The sequence below is a fragment of the Jaculus jaculus genome, chromosome 1 (genome assembly GCF_020740685.1).
Source record: "Jaculus jaculus isolate mJacJac1 chromosome 1, mJacJac1.mat.Y.cur, whole genome shotgun sequence".
Taxonomy (NCBI): Eukaryota; Metazoa; Chordata; class Mammalia; order Rodentia; family Dipodidae; genus Jaculus; species Jaculus jaculus.
In genome coordinates, this window is record NC_059102.1 from 84,091,691 (window position 1) to 84,115,398 (window position 23,708).

General features: G+C 37.5%; 1 protein-coding gene and 1 non-coding gene across 7 annotated transcripts in view; one reads left to right on the forward strand and one right to left on the reverse strand.

Moving 5' to 3' along the window:
• The window catches only part of Ccdc171 (coiled-coil domain containing 171), a 553,592-nt gene that overhangs the window by 393,985 nt on the left and 135,899 nt on the right, over positions 1 to 23,708 (forward strand). For all 6 annotated transcript variants that reach the window (XM_045160095.1, XM_045160091.1, XM_045160110.1 and 3 more), the window contains one exon: positions 13,747 to 13,878. In XM_045160095.1, the coding sequence (XP_045016030.1) occupies positions 13,747 to 13,878 (132 nt within the window). The remainder of the gene's footprint in view (positions 1 to 13,746; positions 13,879 to 23,708) is intronic.
• On the reverse strand, positions 12,787 to 12,891 carry LOC123458283. The gene has a single exon (XR_006635572.1). It is a non-coding gene; the product is annotated as a U6 spliceosomal RNA (small nuclear RNA).

Here is a 23,708-nt window from a genome sequence, read left to right on the forward strand (position 1 = left end):
GGTCGTCGGGCTGCTGTTCTGATTTCTGGAGCTGGGCACTTGCTTTTCCTATGGGGCAAACTGAGCCGCTGCTGCTGCCTCTGCTGCTGCTGTAGCTGCCACTGCTGGAGCCACCACTGCTGTTGAAGCTGCTGCTTCTGTGTCCACTGCTGCTGCTCCCCCTGAAGCTGCTGCTGCCGAGTCTGCCGCTGCTGCCACTCCTGGGTGTGCTGCTGCTGGGGCTGCTGTTACCGGTGCTGGAGCTGCTGATGTTGCTGCCGAACTCTGCTCCTGCTTGGGTCCTGTTGTCAGCCCAAGTTGGCGTGGCTGGGTCCCGTGCCGCTGCTCTGTTCGCTGGAGCTGGGTTCAGGCGGTGGGGGAGGGGAGGGAGCCGCGGCTGCTCTGGTTGTCTCGCTGTTCCATGTGTTCTTCTACCTGGCGGTCTGCTCCTCTGTTGCTTGTTGCCGCTCTCCCCTCATGTTTCCCGAGTTGCGGAGAGCGCGGTGTGAGGGGAAAATCCCACACCTGGCTTTTTTTGCGGCTCGAGCCGAGTCTGGCGGTTAGCTGAGCTGCCGGAGCCGCTTTTCCCGCCTGTGTAGGCTCTGGATGCTCTATAACTCTTCTACTTCTCCGCTGCCGCTTCAATTTCCTATACACCTCACTTTTTAGTAAAAGTGTGTATTTTGCTGAGGTTTTTGGTCTTTTTCCTCCCTAGGCTGCTTTCTTGTGGTACCTACGCCGCCATCTTAACCGGAAGTCACAAATAATATTTTTGTAATCAAATAGGACTATCATCTGCTCACTTCATTAATGCAGAAATTATGGAAAAGGCTCAAGAGGAAGGAAATATCCATTTAAATGTGATGGTGCATGTCTTGGAATATCACTTGTATTGCATTGACATATTTTCATCTTTCCTATCACTGGGCATATATCAGAATCATGGAGCTGTTATGTTTTTTTTTTTAATTTTTCTCTTTTCAACATTGTAGAATTAATGAGTTTGGAATGACATTCTTGTCTGATCACACAGTACTCTTTAAGCATAGTGGCTTTCTTGCCACTAATGTTATTAGAAAATAAATAGTTCTGGCTGACTCCCATATCCATGCTTACAAACGTCTTTTCAGAATGCCTGCTCTTGTTTAATCACATCTTCTGTTGATTAGATATTAGAATTAGTGGCCAGTAGTTGTGCCAAGGAAGTTCATACCAGTCAAATTGTGTCCCAGAATTTATAGAACTTGAAATGACAAGATGCAGTACAGGTATTTCATGAAACCCTTGAAACCAAGGCCAAAAAGTGTCTTAAGAATGGCATCCTCTGTGATGATCCAAAATGGACTTCATAGAAATCACTTGTAGACTCTCTGATGCGAAATAATAATTTTAAAGGAGTTTGTGGGATGAAAAACTGTGTTTCCTTATATATGCCTCTAGTGTAGGAGGTGGCCAACATTTTCTGTAAAGGGTCAGGTAGTAAAAATTCTTTGAGTTTTGTGGCCCATATATCTTGACTATTCAACTTGCCACTGCAGCAGGAACGCAGGTGTGGGTGAAGTTGTGCTCCAGTCAAGCTTGATACGCGACGATAAGCTGGATTTGGTCCCTGTACTACAGTGTGCTGAGTATACACTGCTCTGTAGTGCATAAGCTGACCACAGTATGTAGGCTGTTGATGTATATAAAATGAAAAGTGAAGGGATAAAGGAAAGCAGTAATAATCAGTGGTGGTGGAAGAAACTGCAAAGGAACACATGGGATAAAGGGAAGGTGAGAAAACTGAGGCTGAGTCTATCATGGGTACAGATGGCAAGAATGGAGATTCTAGGGAATATTGTACACATCTGCATGTAAGGTAACATAAGTGGTAAAAATTTTATTTTAAAGCACTGGAAACTCTAAAAGATGGAAATAAACATAATGTTAGGGCAATTGTAATGTAAAGTTCTGACATCAGTTGCTTTTCCTAGGCTTTCAAGAGTCACATCTTCTTATATGTGTTCTAAAGTCATTCCAATTCTTTTTAAAACTTAAAAATTTTTTTTCTTTTTTTATTTTTTATTTATTTAAGAGCGACAGAGAGAGAGAGAGAGGGAGGGAGGGAGAGAGAAAGAGAGAGAGAAAGAGAATGGGTTCACCAGGGCCTCCAGCCACTGCAAACAAACTCCAGATGCATGCGCCCCCTTGTGCATCTGGCTAATGTGGGTCCTGGGGAATTGAGCCTTGATCTGGGGTCCTTAGGCTTCACAGGCAAGCGCTTAGCCACTAAGCCATCTCTCCAGCCCTCTTTTTTAAACTTTTTATTGACAACTTCCATAAATACAGATGATATGCCATGATCACAAGCCTATCCACTACTCTCCATCCAATTTTTATCCATAATATTTTTTTCTTGTCTGGTTATCTGTTGGGTCCAGAGAAATTTATAGCTGTGCATGATTAAAGATGAAGGTTTAAATTTTATGAGTTCTTTTCTTTTTTTTTTTTTTGAGGTAGGGTCTCACTGTGGTCCAGGCTGACCTGGAATTAACTATGTAGTTTCAGGTTGGCCTCGAACTCAAAGCAATCCTCCCACCTCTGCCTCCCGAGTGCTGGGATTAAAGGCGTGCGCCACCACTCCCGCCTTGAGTTATTTTCTTGAAATGACTGTTTTTATAATGGATATATCTAACAGAAATCACATTTTTGTATTATAGTAAAAATCCAAAAAATTAAGAAATAGACTGACAGCTTATTACTAAAGTTTTATCATGTGGAGAAATAGGACTAGACCCATGAATCTCATGAGTTGTTTCAGGAGATGTGAATTAATATCATAGTTTAAAAGATATATATTTTTCATTTCTTTTTTTTTCTTTTCACAATTTTTATTAATATTTTCCATGATTATAAAAAATATCCAATGGTAATACCCTCCCTCCCCCTAACCGCACTTCCCACTTTGAAATTCCATTCTCCATCATTTTACCTCCAGATCTCAATCATTGTATTTACATATATACAATACCAACCTATTAAGTACCCTCCTCCCTTCTTTCTCTTCCCTTTATATCTCGTTTTTAACTTACTGGCCTCTGCTAATAAGTATTTTCCTTCTCACTCAGAAGCCCAATCGTCTGTAGCTAGGATCCACATATGAGGGAGAACATGTGGCGCTTGGCTTTCTGGGCCTGGGTTACCTCACTTAGTATAATCCTTTCCAGATCCATCCATTTTTCTGCAAATTTCATAACTTCATTTTTCTTTACCACTGAATAGAACTCCATTGTATAAATGTGCCACATCTTCATTATCCACTCATCAGTTGAGGGACATCTAGGCTGGTTCCATTTCCCAGCTATTATAAATTGAGCAGCAATCAACATGGTTGAGCACGTACTTCTAAGGAAATGAGATGAGTCCTTAGGATATATGCCTAGGAGTGCTATAGCTGGGTCATATGGTAGATCAATCTTTAGCTTTTTTAGGAACCTCCACACTGTTTTCCACAATAGCTGGACCAGATTGCATTCCCACCATCAGTGTAGAAGGGTTCCTCTTTTTCCAAGTTACTTTATGGTCATTTGTTTTCATGATGGTAGCCAATCTGACAGGACTGAGATGGAATCTCAATGTAGTTTTAATCTGCATTTCCCTGATGACTAGTGGCGTAGAACATTTTTTAGATGCTTATATGCCATTCGTATTTCCTCCTTTGAGAATGCTCTATTTAGGTCTATAGCCCATTTTTTGATTGGCTTATTTGATTCCTTATTATTTAACTTTTTAAGTTCTTTGTATATTCTAGATATTCATCCTCTATCAGATATATAGCTGGCGAAGATATTTTCCCATTCTGTAGGTTGCCTGTTTGCGTTTTTCACTGTGTCCTTTGCAGTACAAAATTGTTGTAATTTCATGAGGTCCCAGTGATTAATCTGTGGTTTTATTGCCTGAGCAATTGGGGTTGTATTCAGAAAGTCTTTGCCAATACAAATATGTTGAAGGGTTTCCCCTACTTTTTCCTCTAACAGTTTCAAAGTTTCCGGTCTGATGTTAAGGTCTTTAATCCATTTGGACTTAATTCTTGTGCATGGAGAGAGAGAGAAGAATTTATTTTCATCCTTCTACAGATATATATCCAGTTTTCCCAGCACCATTTGCTGAAGAGGCTGTCTTTTCTCCAGTGGATATTTTTTGGCATTTTTATCGAATATCAGGTGGCTATAGCTACCTGGACTTACATCTGGGTTCTCTATTCAGTTCCACTGATCTACATGTCTGTTTTTGTGCCAGTATCATGCTGTTTTTGTTACTATGGCTCTGTAATATAGGTTAAAATCAGGTATGGTGACACCACCAGCCTTATTTTTGTTGCTCAGTATTATTATAGATATTCAAGGTTATTGTGATTCCAAATGAATTTTTGTTTTTTCTATTTGTTTTTCTAATTGTTTTTTTCTATTTCCATGAACAATGCCTTTGGAATTTTGATAGGGATTGCATTAAATGTGTAGATTTCTTTTGGTAAGATTGCCATTTTCACAATATTGATTCTTCCAATCCAGGAACAAGGGATGTTTCTCCACTTTCTAGTGTCTTTTGCAATTTCTCACTTGAGTGTTTTAAAGTTCTAATTGTAGAGATTCTTTACTTCCTTGGTTAGGTTTATTCCAAGGTACTTTATTTTTTTGGATGCAATTGTGAACGGGAGTGATTCTCTGATTTCATCCTCTGTGTGTGTGTTTGTTGTTAGCATATATGAAGGCTACTGATTTCTGTGTATTTATTTTGTATCCTGCTACATGGCTGTAGGTTTTGATCAGCTCTAACAGTTTGCTAGTAGAGTCTTCATGGTCCTTTATATATAGAATCATGTCATCTGCAAATAATGATAACTTGATCTCTTCCTTTCCAATTTGTATCCCTTTTATGTGTGTCTCTTGCCTTATTGCTATGGCTAAAACTTCCAAAACTCTATTAAATAAAAGTGAGGACAGTGGACACCCTTGTCTTGTTCCTGATTTTAGTGGAAAAGCTTCCAGTTTTTCCCCATTTAGTAATATGTTGGCTGTAGGCTTGCCATAAATAGCTTTTATTATATTGATATATGTTCCTTTTATTCCCAGTCTCTGTAGGACTTTTATCATGAAGGGATGTTGGATTTTGTCAAATGCTTTCTCTGCGTCTAATGAGATGGTCATGCCATTTTTGTCCTTCAACCCATTTATATAATGTACTACATTTATAGATTTACGTATATTGAACCATCCCTGTATCTCTGTGATAAAGCCTACTTTGTCATGGCGAATGATCTTTTTGATATATTCTTGTATTCTGTATTGCCAATATTTTGTTGAGAATTTTTGCATCTATGTTCATCAGGGAGATTGATCTGTAATTTTCTTTTTTTTTGGTTCTATCTTTGCCTGGTTTTTGGTATCAGGGTGATGCTGGCTTCATAGAAGGAGTTTGGTAGAATTCCTCCTTTTTCTATTTCCTGGAAAAGCTTAAGAAGCAATGATGTTAGCTCCTCCTTGAAGGTCTGGTAAAATTCAGCAGTGAATCCATCTGGGCCTGGGTTTGTTTTAGTTGGGAGATTATTGATAACTGTTTGGATCTCCATGCTTGTTATAGGTCTATTTAAGTGATTAATCTCATCTTGATTTAATTTAGGTAGGTCATATAAATCAAGGAAATCATCCATTTCTTTCAGATTTTCATACTTTGTGGAGTATATGCTTTTATACTATGTCCCTATGATTTTTTGAATTTCTCTGAAATCTGTTATGATGTTCCCTTTTTCATCTCTGATTTTATTAATTTGTGTCTCTTCTCTCTTTCTTTTGGTCAGATTTGCTAAGGGTTTATCAATCTTGTTTATCCTTTCAAAGAACCAACTCTTTGTTTCATTAATTCTTTGGATTTATTTTTTTTTGTTTCTATTTCATTAATTTGTGCCCTAATCTTATTGTTTCTTCCCATCTACTGATTTTTGGTTTGCCTTGTTCTTCTTTTTCCAAGGCTTTAAGGTGAAGCATTAGATCATTTACTTGCGACCTTTCTAATTTCTTAATATAGGCACTTAAGGCTATAAATTTACCTCTTAGAACTGCCTTTATTGTGTTCCAGAGATTTTGATATGTTGTGTTCTCATTATCGTTTGACTCTATAAATTTTTTGATTTCCTTCTTGATTTCTTCATTGACCCACTCATCATTTAGTAGTGTATTGTTTAGTTTCCATGATTTTGTGTATGCTCTTTAGCCTTTCTTGCTACTGATTTGTAGTTTAATTCCATTGTGGTCAGATAGAATGCAAGGAATTATTTCAATTTTCCTGAATTTGTTAAGATTTGCTTTGTGTCCTAATATATGGTCTATTTTAGAGAATGTTCCATGTGGTGCTGAAAAGAATGTATATTCTGTTGCCTTTGGATGAAATGTCTTGTATATATCTGTTAGGTCCATTCGTTCTATGAACTCATTTACTCCAGATGCCTCTCTGTTTATTTTTTCCCAGGATGACTTGTCAATTGAGAGTGGGGTGTTAACGTCACCCACCACCACTGTGTTTGGTGTTATCTGTGACCTTAGTTCTAATAATGTTTGTTTGATGAATTTGGGAGCCCCCATGTTAGGTGCATATATGTTTAGGATTGTAATGTCCTCCTGTTGGAGTGTGCCCTTAATCAATATAAAGTGACCTTCCTTATCTTTCTTGACTAACATTGGACTTAAGTTTATCTTGTCAGATATTAGGATAGCAATCACTGCTTGTTTTCTAGGCCCATTTGCTTGAAACACTGTTTTCCAACCTTTCACCCTAAGATAATGTCTATCCTTTGTAGAAAGGTGAGTTTCTTGGAGACAACAAATTGTAGGATCCTGCTTTTTAACTCAGTCTGCAAAACTATGTCTTTTTGTTGGGGCATTGAGGCCGTTGATATTAAGAGATATATTTGAAAGGTGTGTGTTTATGTTTGCCTTTTTTTTTTTTGTGTGTGTGGTTCCCGTTCTGCCTTTGCTCTCTTGTGTTAACTAGTATTTGAGTATTGCGTGTTTTTTCCAGGTTCCTTATATGTGTGTTTTTCCTTTTCTTCAACATGGAGGATTCTATCAAGTATTTTCTGTAGAGTTGGTTTTGTCTTCAAATACTCATTTAATCTGCTTTTTTCATGGACTGTCATTTCTCCTTCTATTTGAATGGATAGCTTTGCAGGATAAAGTGGCCTTGGTTGACATTGTTATCTTTCAGAACTTGGAATACATCACTCCAAGCCCTTCTGGCTTTAAAAGTTTGTGTTGAATACTTTGCTGTAATCCTGATGTGCTTGACTTTGTAGTTAACTTGATTTTTCTCTCTAACTGCTTTCAATATTTTTTCTTTGGTTTGTGTGTTTGGTAGTTTGAGTGTAATATGGTGAGGAGAGGTTCTTTCCAGGTTTTGTCTGGCTGGGGTTCTAAAGGCTTCCTGTATCTGTATTGGCACCTCTTTCCCAATTTGGGGGAAATTTTCCTCTATGATTTTGTTGAAGATGCCTACTATGCCTCTGGAGTGGAGTTCTTCTCCTTCTACTATGTCCTGAATTCTTATATTGGATCTTTTCATAGTGTCCCGAATATCTTGAAATTCCCACTCCTACTTTTCTATAAGTTTGTCTTTCTCTTTGTTGGACTGTATTAGATCTGCCACCTGGTCTTCTAGCTTAGATATTCTGTCCTCTCCTTCATCCATTCTACTGGTGAGATTTTCTACAGTTTTTTATTTCATTGACTGGATTCTTCATTGCTAGTAATTCTGCCTGTTTTTTCTTTATTTTTTCTATTTCCTTATTTATGTCTTGTATTGCCTTCTTTATTTCATTAAATTTGTGTCCTACGTCTTCTTGGATTCCATCTTTGATTCCTTAGATTTCCTCTTTGATTTCTTATTTGATTCCTTTGATGTGTTCTTTGACCTCTTTGAACCTATTTATAATCATTCTTTTGAAATCTTTCTCAGGCATTTCCTCTAACTTGTTCTCACTGGATGTCATTTCTGATGCATTAATACTTTTAGGTGGATTTATATTTTCTTGCTTTTTAGTGTCTCTTGTGTTATAATGTATATATTTTTGTATCTTGGATTAAGTTAATGCCTGGATTTTCTAGCTAGCTGTGTATTCTTAGCTGTATCAATTAATTTGATGTTATATATCTTCAGGGTAGGAGCTTAAAGTGTTAGGTGTGGCTCTTAAAACTCTTAGAGTATCTACAAAAGTGTTCCTAGGGGTTGAGTTTCCCTGCTATGGGAGTATTCACGTAGGCTGAGTGGAATAAAATAAAAGTAGATTCTAAAATTTAACTAAACACTGTACATATTCCATCAAAAACAGCTCCAAGTATGTATGCAAGAGTAGTTATTATAACAATCAGATCCTCCATCAACAAAGGGGTTAAGATTTCTGGTCTGTTAAGGGATCCAAGTCAGCTTGTGACCAAGTGATACCCTTCCCTGGTGCAATCCCAGTTACCTTTTTGGATGATTTTGGTCTCAGTCAAGTTGCTGCCTGGGTCGTTGGGCTGCTGTTCTGATTTCTGGAGCTGGGCACTGGGTTTTCTTGCAGGGAAAACCAAGCCTGGAAACTGTGGTCCTGCAAATCAGTGTCCCCACTGCTGGAACTGCTGCTGCTAAAGCTGCCGCTGCTGGATCTGTCTCCGCTGCTGCTGAAGCTGCCGCTGTTTGGTCTATCGCCGCTGCTGCTACTGGATCCACTGCTGCTAGGGCCGCTGTTGCCGGTGCTGGCGCTGCTGATGTTGCTGCCAGAACTGCTTGGGTCCTGCTGTTGGCTCAAGTTTGCATGGCTGGGTCCCGGGACCACTGCTCTGTTCGCTGGAGCTGGGCACTGGCGGTGGGGGAGGGGAGGGAGCCGCAGCTGCTCTAGTTCTCTCGCTGTTCCACGTGTTCTTCTACCTTGTGATCTGCTCCTCCATTGTTTGCTGCCGCTCTCCCTTCACGTTTCCAGAGTTTGCGGAGATCGCTAGTGTGAGTGGAAGCTTCCCGCACCTGGCTTTTCCTGCGGCTGGAGCCAAGCCTGGTAGCTTTTTGGTGTTCCACCGCTGCGGTCGGTGGACCTGCTGGGGCCACTTTTGCTGGCCTGTGCGAGCTCTGGATGCTCTGGATTTCCATACTTTTCTGCTGCTGTTTCAATTTCCTGTACACCTCACTTTTTAGTAAAAGTGTGTATTTTGCTGCGCTTTTTTGGTCTTTTTCCCCCCTAGGCTGCTTTGGTGTGGTACCTACGCCATCATTTTAACCGGAAGTCAAGATACATTTATTTTTTACAACTACTTTGCTTGACAATGTATATTTTAGAAGGTTTTATTTTTTTTCTGTATGAATCTCTTGTGCCTTATGACATACCTATGAGAAGTATCTGTTTTTTTAAAGTCAGAAATAGGGCTGAAGAGATGGCTTAGCAGTTAATGCACTTGCTTGAAAAACCTAAGGACCCAGGTTCGACTCCCCAGAACCTATGTAAGCCAGATGCACAGGTGGCATATGTACATAAGGTGATGAACACATCTGGAGTTTGCAGTAGCTAAGGGCCTGGTGCACCAATTCTGCCCTTTCCCTCTCTCTCTCATCAAAAGCCAAAAAGTCAGAAATAGGCAAAGGCAAGAATAAACTGATCTGTCTAAAAATTTAAATTTTGAAAGAGATAATATAGCTACTTTTTCTTTATTCAGTTAAAAAACTAATAAATTGGGGCTGGAGGGATGTCTTAGCAGTTAAGGCATTTGCCTGGAAAGCCGAAGGACCCAGGTTCAATTCCCCAGGACCCATGTTAGCCAGATGTATAAGGGGGCGCATGTGTCTGGAGTTTGTTTGCAGTGGCTGGAGGCCCTGTCGTGCCCATTCTCTCTCTCTCCCTTCCTCGCGCTCCTTCTTTCTCTGTCAAATAAATAAATAGATAAATAAATAAAAATATTAACAAATTGTACAATTTTATAGTATTAGGAAATTCATGAAATTAATAATTGAGATTTATTTGTGAAATACATGAAAAGTTTCATTATATGTTAAAAATGAATCATTAGGGCTAGAATCATTAGGCCTCAGTGGATAAAGCACTTGCCACACAAATGTGAGTACATGTGTTTGGATCCTCAGATCCCAGGTAAAGCTGGACACTCTTGTGTTAGTGTCTGAAGCTTGAGGGCCAGCTAGCCTGGGATCACTGCACAGTGAGCAGTGAAGGTCCCTGCCTCAACAAGGCGGCATGTGAGAACCAACACTTGAAGTTGTCCTTTGACATCCATACATGGGCTATGGCAGCTGCATGCACCCCACCACACCCATATAATCTGTCTCTGTCTTTCTGTCATACTCGCCAAAAAGTACACATAAATCAATCATTAGGAATTTTGAAGTAGAAAACATTTTATATGGCTTTATCACTAACATAAATAAATGAAGATGGTATAAAGTCTTAATTATGATATGAATAATGAAGTAAACAATGAACTTTTTAAATTGCAATCTAACTTATGAACAACTGATGATTGTCTTAATCTTAATTTATATTAAAATACGAACTTTAAAAGGTTAACCTACATTTCTTTTTAATGTATGTATGTATACATGTATTTGCAAGCAGAAAGAGAGAGAGAGAGAGAATGAGAATGGGTACACCATGTCCTCTTGTTGCTGGAAACAAACTTATGTGCTACTTTATGCATCTGACATACATTTCCTTTTAGAAGAAAATAATTTCACTATTTTAATATTATTCATAAAAATTTAGCATCAGAAATTTGCTTTAGATTCTCACACTTGAGAATAATAATTTTATGTCCAATTAGCAGTGTTTTCCAAAAAAATATATCCCACATATCTGGTTTAGAAAAACATTTTGGTGACTTTGTGTTGAGCCTTTCTGTTCTGACATCTTTATAAACAAATCCTGGGCAGCAAGGCAGTGCCTTTCTTTGCTGTTTGGCATTGACTCTCTTTCTGTTTAAACTAAAGTGCAGACCTGCCTTCTGCATTCTTTCCAGGGTTCCTTTTCCTCTCCCCCTTGTCTCTCCTCTCTTCCACCTCACGGCTTGTTTTTTTTCTTTGCCTGTCCTGGTATCATGGCTTGTATTCTCTCAGCTTGATGCTTTCACTCTCTATTCATTAGAGCAAAGAAGTTCTCAACAATCCTTTTTCAAGACTTCTCCAAAGACTGTTCCTACAAATATCTGAAGAACACTTATATGCCTTCTTTCAAAGTATCTGTTTAATTTAAAACATGAAAAACGTCCTCACAATTTTGTTAGAACTACTTGTGGTGCTGAATCTGTGTATTGTGGGCCACTGTCTCTTGGTGGCACTGCCAGTATTCAACAGGTAACATAACTAAATGGAAGTGTTGATGTATGCATACAGGTTCTTGGGATGCTGAGGCAGGGGGATTGCTGCAGCCCAGGAGTTCAAGGCCAACTTGGGGAACATAGCAACACAAAAACCAAAGTTTGAATATATGTATATTATTCAAATAAGGTAATTATGATATCCATGATTAAGTGTACTAGAAATCAAGTACATGTTGAAGATGTTTCTATCTAATATAAAGTATTTTTTAAAAATTAATTAGTTTTGTATTCAGCAAGTACAGTCAGTTTGGTACCATTATTAGGCTCATCCATGACCTACCTCCTCCCCATGGCCCCTCTTTGTTGAGGTGTATGGGTTGTGCATTGTGGACTTAGCTTTCAGTTATGGGTAAGATATATGTCTCTGCATATCATGACCCAACCTGTGGCTCTGACATTCTTTCTGCCCCCTCTTCCACAAAATTTCCCTGAGCCGTGTTGGGTTCATTTTTGGTCTGCTTCACTGATGAGGTGTGTATTACTTAATTTTACAAATTAAATAATTGTCATAGTAAAAGTATCGAAATGACAATGAACCACAATTTTAAATGCCAAATACTCCAGATTAATGATGTCCATACAATTTATTTAGAACATAGAGAAGGTGACTTTGCTCATTGCATGTCAAACTTGGTAGTCTTGAAGCACAGCACCTGAGACTAGTGAGGATAAGGACCCTCCCATGCTTGAGCTGTGCAGTGGATTACACCTGTGTTGCTTCTGCTTTCCCCCCTCTTTGCCTGTATTAGCAATCTGCTTTTGTACTTTGACATCTAGGATTTCCCTAGTGAATTTTGTCACAGAAAAAAGAGAATCATCAATATCGCAGTTAAACTTGACTTTCAAAGCTAATAGTATCTCATTTGGGGGCTCAAATTTAATAAATTTTCTTTGATTCTGGGTGAGTTTTTAAACATCAAACAATGAATTGGCCAGGGTGCAGTAAAATATTTAGATCTATTGACTATGGTTCAGAAGGGTAGAAGGCAAAACACTAGTGGTTTGATGTTGATAAATCCTCAGTACCCTAATCCACATTAATGTTTTCTTTTATCTGAGTACACATCGGTGACAAAAAATGCAAGAGGAAAAGTATCCCATACAGAGCAAAGGTAAATCCTAAAGTAAATATATTTGTAAAACACATTTTATTTCAGACAGGAGCCACCATGTTATGTGGAAAGGGGCTGAGATAAACCTTACAGGTATAAATACATTCATTTAATTAATTAATGTTATTTTATTGTTCTTACCATTCCTGATTTGTGCTATGTCCTAAAATCTCTGTCCTATAGCTGTAAGACAGTTTTCTAATATTTATACAATATGTAGAAGCAAAGAACTAAAATTTTAAGGCCTATCCAAGCATAAAACACATTAAGATATGTAAGATATGTCTACATATCAAGCCTCATATTATTTTTTAAATATGGAACATTTCATGAGTTTGCATATCATCCTTGCTCAGGGGCCATGCTAATCTCCTTATCGTTCCAGTTTGAGTATGTGTTGCCACAGTGAGCACAACTTGGTTATCTTAAATGCAAAATGGACTGGAGAATTCTTAAGGCTTCTACTAAGTTGGGAAGTTAGAGCTCAGTGTTTACGTCTGTTGTGTTTTATGATTTGTCCAGAAGGTGGCAGTGTGACATCGACTGCCTATGGTGGTTCTACATTGGAACTCCATCTGGGATGTGCTGTATTGTTACCTTTCTGAACACTTAAAACGTAACACAAACGCTACTGATCTTATTTCAGTTATATTATTTATAACTTTTGTAACCAAGTTTGTCTACATGCATTTTAGTGTTAAAACTCAAGTTTAATTAAATCCTGCAATTTTTGAGGACTCAAAAGTTAAACAAACCTCTTATATGTTTTTAAGTATCCTTTTGTGTGGAGTATATTCCTTCTTATCCAGGGTACATATTAGTGGAGTTTTCTTCTCAAAATCGAGTGCATTGTAACAATCGTGTACAACATACATAACATAGTATCAGTTAAATGTGTCTTTATGAAAATGATAATAGTTAGGAGATTAGTGTTTGCTTTTGCTTTTGTTAATTTTTCTTCCTTCTTTTCAGAATAAAACTGCAAAAAACAAAATAATAATTCAAAAGCTCTTGATCAGAAGAGCTCCAGTGACTCTTCTTCCCCTTCTTCATTTCAAGCAGGAGGATGCTTTTTCTTCTTAACATTCTCCCCCAGCACTCTGAATTAGAGATTTATTTGCAACGAAAAATCAATTAGTCCTAAATTTATTCATGGATTTCAGGTCCAGCGATCAATGCAAGTCCACTCAGTGGGCTCAAGGGGACCCAGTTCATCCCAGTTAATGTGTCTGAAGGGGAATTACCATTGATGCTGTTTTTTTTCCTTTTAGGTCAGAGATCAGATCTCGCTGTCACGGACTGCAGCAAGTAGGAATGACTTCACCCTGCAGCTACCCAAACTGCACCTGGAGACCTTTGCAGTGGAGGGGCTCAAGGGCGGGCCAGAGGTGGTAGCATGCCAGGTTAGAGTCGAAATAACATTGTTTGCTACTGAGACGTATAGAAAAATAAATTGCACTAACTGGAAAAAACAAAAGCCTCAAAATACTGTGAATAATTTAAAGGAGATGCAAATAAATTTTCTGATCTTGTAGCATAAAAATGGGTTTCTCTAAAGCCTAGAACGAGCTTATAAAATAATGCAGAGAAGCCTTTTTATAACGGAAAGTATGTGCTTATAGCAAAGTGCAATATTAAAACAACTACTTTCTGATCAGTGGAGGACAGTAAGACATTAGATTGGATCTTTTTAAGCTAGTCTATTGCTTTTGCTCTTTTAAAATAAATAGATAAAAATTATCAAGAGAGATATTTGAATTTTTCATGTTAATTCTAAAAGAAATGCAATATTTTTATGTGATTATTTCATTTCATCAAAACTATAGTTTAACTCCATTTTATATTAAAGAATACTTTGCCCTTTAACATGTAGTTTTATTGAGTATTGTAATATGATGTCCAGATTGGGTCATTTTATTTATAAAACTCATGACATCAAATCATAAAACCTTGGATAGCTTTAAAGTTAAAGGGATTTATTTTTAGAAACATTTATTTTCAAATGTTGTAGATAAACTTCCATTCTATCTCATGATTGTATTTTTGTGATAAGTTTTCTCCTTAAAAGTCAGGTTTTTAAAAGTTGGCCAAGACAAAATTCAGCACAAGCTTTATTATTCTTATAATTCTGAAAACCTTCATTTGGAAAAAATTATCAGCATTATAGAAATCCTCATATTTCAGAAGACTATGTTTGTCTGAAAGCTTTCTGGAATATAAAATATATTTCAAAGAGAAATATGACTTGAAAGTTATTTTGTTTCATATTTTAAAGTTTAAAATAACCATTTATTTCCTTAGTTTATGACCCTGTGAAATTTTAATTTTGTACAAAATGAATATTAGTTCATATGAATCTATGTTTTGTTTTTTTACATGTTTTATACCCTAATTTAATTTGCTACTACTATCCACATTAATGCTCTGCAAAGAAAAAAATGCTCATTGCTTTTTTTGTTAGCTTATCCATTAATATATTTAAAAACATAATTATATAACTAAGCATAATGTATTTCTATTTTTATAGGTTGTACCATTACTTAGGACAAGATTAAAATATATGATTTAAATTTGATTATCAGTATTTATGATTTCATTGTAACTATGAATGCAGTATAATTTGGGATTTTTCTAGTGGTTATAAAAATATCCTGTATTTGGCTATCTTGATTCAGTCTCATCAGGGCTTAGTATTTGTTACAGTTTTCAAGTTAACCACCCCAAGCTAGATTTTAGTAATTTGGAAAAAACTGATTCAAGGAATGCTATTTTTTTAGGGGGGGTGTCTGTGATTCTGATGTCTTAATAGCAAGAATAAAATGAAAGAGACATCTAGTTGAATATGGCCTCTTCTATAAAGAATTGTTATACACATTGCCACATACCTAAATGCTGGTGTAAATTTTCTGATGACACCCTGTAGTGTACATGGAGCTTATTAATATACATGGTAGTTAGAAAGTTAGATGAAAGTAATATTGATGATGAGAACAGTGACAAGTGATGTTTCAAAGTATGCACTTCCTATGTTCCAGGCACACACTTAGGTCTTTGAATATATCTTCTCATTTAATCCTTATAATGTGCACTGTCAGGGTGTATCTCCATTTTAAAATTGGTAAATAGCCATCAACAGGTAACTCTCCACATAACCATAGCAAGTAAATGGTAGGATGTGGACTTTAGTCTTAAAGTAGTTGACTGTAAAGCTGAGCTAGTAAATTGAAAAGAAGCTGTGCTTACCACTATACAACCAAAACCCCACTGAACTAGTAAATTGTTTGCAAAAGACAACCTATGCTAAATGGTAAGAGTAAAACCTTAGAAATCAATAAGAGAGCTTTTATTCCATTTATAAGATATTAATTGTATATCTTTGTATAATGTGGGTCATAGTTTATGGTATAATGTAGACAAATTCACAGTTACTTTTCCCATTTGGTAGTCAAATAGTATTAAAATGTATTTTTGACCTTTATGCAAAATAAAATGATTAGTTTTATGTTAATTGTGGCTATATACTTAGGTGTTCAGTATTTAAAACATTTTAATTAGCTCATATTAATTGTGCATATTTACGTGATACACTGATATTATGAAACATGCATATAATCAGGTAGGATAACTAGCATGTTTATTACCTTAAATGTTTACTACATGTGTTGGGAACATTCAAAATCCTTTTTCTAGATATTTGGGAATATATAATAAATTATTAACTACAGCCATCTTACTATGCTATAGGACACTAGAACTTATTCTTCTTGACTACATCTGTTGTCCTGATAACTGGCATTTCTCTATTTGCCAAATTTAACTCTGAAGAAGGGTCTTACTGTCCCCCAGGATAAACTGAAACGCTCTCTGTAGCCCAGGCTGGCCTCACAGTGATCTTCCCATCTCAGCTTCCTGAGTACTGCTGGGATTGGAGGTGCGAGCCACCATGCTCAGCGGCCACATTTTCTCTATCCCTTTATTGTTGATGGGTGCTTAGCTTGATTCCATATCTTTGCTTTTGTGAATAGTGCTAAAAAATATGAGAGGAAAGATGTCTTTTTGACATACTGACTTGGGATTTGGTATCTGTTTAGCTCTGCACTCTAACTTTGCTGTTAGATTATTCAGAGTCTACCCTTTGGCTATGAGGAGGGTCACTAGTCAGGGTGGGGCAGTGACAAACCACCTAGCTGACCTGTACAGTTTGTGAAGATGAAGGAAGTAACAGAGGCTTATTCTCTTTGCTTTTAAAAGCATTTGTATGTTTTCTTTCAAGGATCTTTTCTGTATATATTTTTTTTAACTTTGTTCCTCCTGTCTTTCCTATAATTTTTTTTCAAAATCTTTCCATACTTTTTATCAAGTACATCCTATATTCTACTTTCCTATGTATTTTCTCATGCCATGTGATTTTCCAATGAGGCAATGTCTTCACAAAATTTGTTTTGATAATTTCTTATATGTATACAGATCATATTCACCCACATTACCCTGTCTTATGGCCCTTCTCCTTCCACTCCTGCTGAACTTCTTCTTTTCATCTAGTCCCTCCTGCTTCTTTCTCTGTGTTGTGTGAGACACAAACATGCACACACACACACACACACACACACACACACACACACACACACACAAGTTAACTTAGGATTGCTTATATGAGTATGACTGGAATTTTATTTATTTACTAAAACATAGACGGTTTACCTGTGGCTACACCACTGAAAAAATGACTTCTACTCTTTCCACAACCACTAACTGTCAATAGCTCCTCAGAGAAGAATGGGGCTCCATGAACTCCTCTCCATCCATGATAGAATGTTGATGGGCCTGCTTTTGTGCAAGTCTTGGGTAGTTAACCACAGATAAAGTGAGTTTTGTGTAAGCATATATGTGCTTATCTCCCAAATAGTAGTCTATCAGGCTTTCACTATAATACTGAGAAAATTAAAGCATTTAGATTGGAGCAGTTAGTTTGCTTTAACTGAAAAGGCCAGCACTGTGCACATGCAGAGGATTTTGTAATAAACAATATTCTACCTGCATTTTATAAAGACAATAACAGACTTGTCTTTCATTATCATATACAGTGTAGGCTGTTTTTTAAATAATTATGGTCTGTAATGCTGATAATATCTGGCAAATATTTACAAGCAACTATAAATGTTTGTGTCCATTCCCATCAATGATGAGATACATATATGAGCACTGATGATAGCTAATATTTGTTGAAGTGTTTACTCTGTGCTTATGCACAAATCCTTTCAATAGCTTTATGATCAATGTTTTGCTTTTGTTCAATTTTACTACTCACTATGTTAATCAAATGCCTACAACTGATTTCATATATATATATAAAATTTCATATATATATATAAAATTAGTTTTGTGCTCAGTGAATGCAGTCAAGTCGGTACCATTGTTAGCCTCCTCCATATCCTACCCCCTCCCCCTGGCCCCTCCTTGTTGAGGTATATGGGTCATGCATTATGGAGTTAGCCCACAGTTAAGCATATCATGACCCAACGTGTGGCTCTGACATTCTTTCTGCCCCCCTCTCCCACAAGATTTCCCTGAGTCATGTTGGGTCTGCTTCAGTGATGAGGTGTTGGGAGCCTCTGAGTCTCTGGATATCTGATTTGGTAGGAGTTGATTGTTCTCTGTGTCATTTTCCTTCACCCTTGTGCTGGTACCAGGTTCACCAAGAAAACAGCACCCTTGCTTGTTTCACCAATTATTCTTAGTTTCACCTGGGGCCCTTTTGGGGTATGATTGGGTGCTTCTCCCTAGGATCTGTGTCTATTTGAAAAAGAGAAGCAGTTTCTCCAATGGAGAATAAAGTTAGCACCAGATAAATGGGATAACCCTTAGTTTTTTTTTTTTGTTGTTGTTTTTTTTAGAGAGAATTTAATAGGCAAGGCCCTCTTGTAGAACACATTTGGTGGTAGCTTGATAATAGAGTGTGGGCTCCTTTTTGGATATGGTTCTGACTTGTTTCCTAGCTCCAGCTATGGGTTACAGTCCATTGAGCAAATCAGTTAGCCAAATCAAGAGCAGTTGGTTTCCCACCATGGCTGTGCACCACTATTGCACTTGTATGGGCATCACAACAGGTTATTTGCTGTTAAGTAGGTTAGACCATGAGTTGCTTGGACAGATATTGGTCGGTTCCCCCAGTCACCCACGTAGCACCTTCTGGCACCAGACCTGCTGACTGTCTGGAGATTGACTCTCTTCCAGCTTCCAGCCATGTCACTCCATGTTATGTGTGAACTGCATATGGTGTCTTCAGCAGTGGGGTCTTACCACTAACCTTTGGTGGGTCATAGAACTGACTTCTTTTATTTCTGACATGAAGTAAGATACTAAGGAACCACATATCTATACACACATATTAGTTGTGTGCATAGAGTATGTGTGTGGTGTGATGTGTATGCAAAGGCTAAAGGAGAATATTGAGTGTCCTCTTATTGCTAATACTCTTTATTTTTTGTAGACTGGATATGTTTTCTTCTTCAACTTGAAGCTGTTGTTTTAATGGTCACTGAGCCCCAACTATTCTGTCTCCAGCTACCCACCCCTCCACCATGGACTGGGTTACAGATGTGTGTGACAACACTCATGATTTTACATGGGTTCTGGGAGTCTTTCAGGCCCTCATACTTAAGTGGGAAGTGTTGTTATTAATCTGAGCTATCCTCCATCCATTCATGCTTTCAGTCATGCCTTTGTCTTTTGTAAAACTTGGCTTGCTAGCATTTATTTGTTTTTAAATTTTATTTGTTGACCTGGGGAGATAGCTTAACAGTTAAGGAGCTTGGGTGCAAGGCCTAAGGACTTAGATTCAATTCCCCAGTATCCATGTAAAGCCAGATGCATAAGGTGGTTCATACATCTGGAGTTTATTTACAGTAGCTAGAGGCCCTGGAACACCCATCCCCTCTCTGTCTTTGTCTCTTTCTCTCTCTCAAGTAAGTAAATAAAATGTTATAAAAATCAAAATAAATTTTATTTATTTATTTGCAAGTACAGAGGCAGAGAAAGAAGAGAGAGAGAGTGGGAGAGGGAGAAAAAACTCTAGACATATGTGCCACTTTGTGCATCTGGCTTTACATGGGCACTGGGAAATGGAACCCAGGCCTTCAGGCTTTGCAAGCAAGTACTTTTAACTGCTGAGCCATCTCTCCAGCTCTAGTTGTATTCTAAGATGAGGAGGTGGGGGAAGTAGTGTCTTTCTATAGATTATTGTATGAAAACAATAGAGAAAATAGAAATCCAAACAAGAAGGTTCATGGAGTAACTTGCATACCTTGTCTTTTTTGGCATTTTCATATTTAACAAGATAATAAAGGTTCCTAACTTAGCATTAGTGTGATCATTAAATGGGTCAACCCACTGTAAGTGCTTAGACAGTGACAGATACATTTTAAACACTGAGTATTTGTGAACAGCTCTTCATAGCTTGCATGAAAGCTTCATGATGTGAGAACTTGGCCTTGGTTTGCTGCTGCATCCTCAGAGCTAACAGAGAAGGCCCTCAAGATACATGGGGGAATGAATACTTGATTTAGACATTTGGCAAGATGTCATATGAAGCTGCTTTTTTTGGGGGGGGTTCAAGGTAGGGTCTCACTGTAGCTCAGGCTGACCTGGAATTCACTGTGTAGTCTCAGGGTGGCCTCAAACTCACAGCGATCCTCCTTACCTCTGCCTCTCCCGAGTGCTGGGATTAAAGGCATGCGCCACCATGCCCGGTGGAAGCTGCTTTTATCCAAGTGTATCTGCTCTAAATAAACATAGTGGGGCTGGGGAGGTGGGTTAGTAGTTTAAGGAGCTTGCTGGCAAGGCCTTTCACCCTAGGTCTGATTCCCTAGTACCAATGTAAATCTAGACACACAAGGTGGCACATGCATTTGGAATTCATTTGCAGTGTTTGGAGGGCCTGGTGTGTCCATTGTTGCTGTCTCTCCTAAATAAATAATAAATAAGTATTTAAGAAAAAGAAACATGGCGCTTCTGGAAGAGGGTGGAAAGAATGTAGGAGCTAGAGAGTGGGGAGGAGTGCTGTACAACACTGATCTCCTGACATGCCATGGCCATTGTCTGCATGAATTCACAGCAGCTGTGGCTCCCTGCACAAGGCCTGTGCAAAATTGGGCCTGTCAATGTTTTGTCATGGTTAAGGAAGGGTCATGGGGTCCCACCTGCTCCCTAAGGAGTGAGTTATTGACAGTTAATGCTTGCTGAAGGAAGGGGAGATATTTTTTCAGTGTTGTAGCCACTGGGAAGTTACTCATACTCTGGTAAATAACCACAACTCATGCTTATGGAAGCAACCCTTCTTATCTCAGTGTGTCACAAAAAAGCCCCTTACCAAAATATAAAAGGGATTAGATGAGTAGAAAAAAGGGTTCAGCAGGAGTGCAAGGGGAAAAAAAGATGATGATGGGGGTGAATGAATGTGATCAAAATACATAACTAATAAGAGAAAGGTGGTGCTAATTTTTTACTTTGAGGACATCATTAATAAGAAGAGAATTCCATAGACCATCTAATTAAAGTGTTTAAGGTATGGCACATAATAACTATACCTCTGGAAATGTAGCATATTTTGTAAGTGCCTGTTTATAAGTGTTTCATTAGAGTCTTCATTCTGAAACTACTTATTTATAAAGATTTTAAACAACATAGTCTTCCCTATAAATACAGTAATCCTTTAATCACTTGTAACTCATAATGCCATTACACAGTCCTTACTCAGAATGTTGTTTTTGTTATTATTAGTTATGTACACAGTATGTATATAACCATAGTGATACCATTGTTAGCTTCCTCCCTGTCCTCCCCCCTCTGCAGGGACCCTCCTCGTTGGGGAATGTGGGTCGTGCATTGGAGGGTCAGCCATCAGTTATGGGTAAGAGGCAGTGTCTCTGTGCATAATGACCCAACTTGTGGCTCTAACAATCTTTCTACCCCCTCTTCTGCGAATTTTGCCTTGCCATGTTGGGTTCATTTTAGGTCTACCTCAGAATGGCTTTGCTGTGTGTTACGGTCATGACTTTGGTTATGGTGTTTTTGGGTTTTTTTGTTTTTTGTTTTGTTTTGCTATTGAGGTAGAGCCTTGCTTTAGCCCAGGATGACCTGGAATTCATTATGTAGTCAGTCTCAGACTGGCCTCAAACTCACAGTGATTCTCCTACCTTGGCATCCTGCATGCTAGTATTAAAGACATATACCACTATGCTTGGGAAAGAGAGAGAGAGAGAGAGAGAGAGAGAGAGAGAGAGAGAGAGAGAGAGAGAGAGAGAGAGAGGGGGAGAGAGAGAGACAGAGAGAGACAAGAGAGAGGGAGGGAGAGAGAAACAGGCATACCCGGGCCTTTGGTCTCTGCAAACAAACTCTAGACACATACACCACTTTGTGCATCTGGCTTTATGTGGGTACTGTGGAATCAAACTTGGGTTGTTTGGTTTTGCATGCAAGCACCTTGCCTGCTGAGCTATCTCTCCAGCTTCAGGATTATGTTGGTTTTTACATTTATGCTTATTTTAGGTGTATCAATTTCTTTAAGCAGTTTTGTATTGATATTGATAAGGTACATCAAGAAGGGGATTTTAAAGTTTGTTCTATTTATAGAGGGACATGATGAATCATGTCAGGAATAATAATAGTGTCAAGGAATAAAAATATTGATAATTATTCTTAATTTTAACACTTATTTTGTTGCACTCCTCAAGACAGCAGCCTTGTAATTGCTCTGCAAGAAACATCTACATTTTTGATATACCTAGAAATGAAGAGATGTTAGATGCTAGAAGATTGTACCATTTTGGAACTTTCTTCTTAGTGTCATTCCTATATGCATATGTGAATTTTTAGCAAACTTTTCATCTTTTTAAGCATAAAAATTGGCCATTTTGAAGTGAAATCTTGTTAAACATAACAAATACTACATATTCTAAATGGATTATATTTAATAAAAGTTTTAATCACTCTGATTCATTAGTTTGTATGTTTCTATAGTAATATCATAACTATTATATATTCAAGTATATCATGACATTTGCCTTGCTAATACAGTTTGATAGAAAATTTTCTGACATTAAAAATTAGTTTTTTTTTTTTTTGAAGCTGGGCATGGTGGTCATGTCTTTAATCCCGGCACTCATGAGGCAGAAGTAGTAGGAGGATCACTGTGAGTTCAAGGTTACCCTGAGACTACATAGTGAGTTCCAGGTCAGCCTGGGCTAGAGCAAGACCCTACCTTAAAAAAGAAGAAGAAAATTAGTTTTTTTATACTTGTAAAAATTATATATTATCCCAACCAAAAAGTCTAACAAACAAAATAAACTACTCAAAGGAAAATAACATCATTTGAAATTCTGTCATTAAGTGACAACTAGTGTTAGCCTTTGTATATCCTTTTGATTTTTAGCCATAAGTATGCTCAGACATATAACATTTATATTTACTGTGTCTCTATATTTAAATAGTAACAAGTCCATACTGGCTTGTAAGTATTGTTTAAAAGTTACTGACATATGTTTATCTTATTAGAACATATGATTTTACTAGATAATCCATGCTTCTATTATTTTATTTAAAATGATTTGTTATAATAAAGGCATTTTTCTTTAAATCCATTGTTAAAATGTAGTCTTGGGTACTGAAAGTCAAAAGCTGTCTGTTAAAGCTACTAATTTCATATTTTAAAAATGTTTAGTAGATGAAACATTTTACATCTTATAACATGGGTAGTATTTTGGATGAGAGATGTGATTCACCCAGAGACTTTTCATTTCTGTTTCCCTTAAAAAAGACAAAATAGCAATTGAGGGCAAAGCATTGCATCTTTGTAAAGCCTTTGCTACACTTTTGAAGAATCTTATAATTTCCCATGACTTAGTTTACATGCTGAATTATATCCTTTGTGAGAATATCTTTACCAGTGATCTGAACTGACACTAAGCAAAATCTTATAGGAATCCTTTAAAAACTAGTTATGATTCACAAAGTAATTTTTCTACTTTATTGCTTCTTTTTTATTGTAAGAAAAAACAGGAAGAAAATAAAATCTTAGCAGAAATTTGAAGAGGTTATATATCTTTCCTAGAAAGTAATAGGATTGGCTTCAAAACAGATAAAATCCTTCCTTCTGAATGCACAAATTACACACGTAGCAGGATTTTGAATCATTTGTAATTTTCCTGTGGAACATAGCATTGTCCTTTGTGTAGAG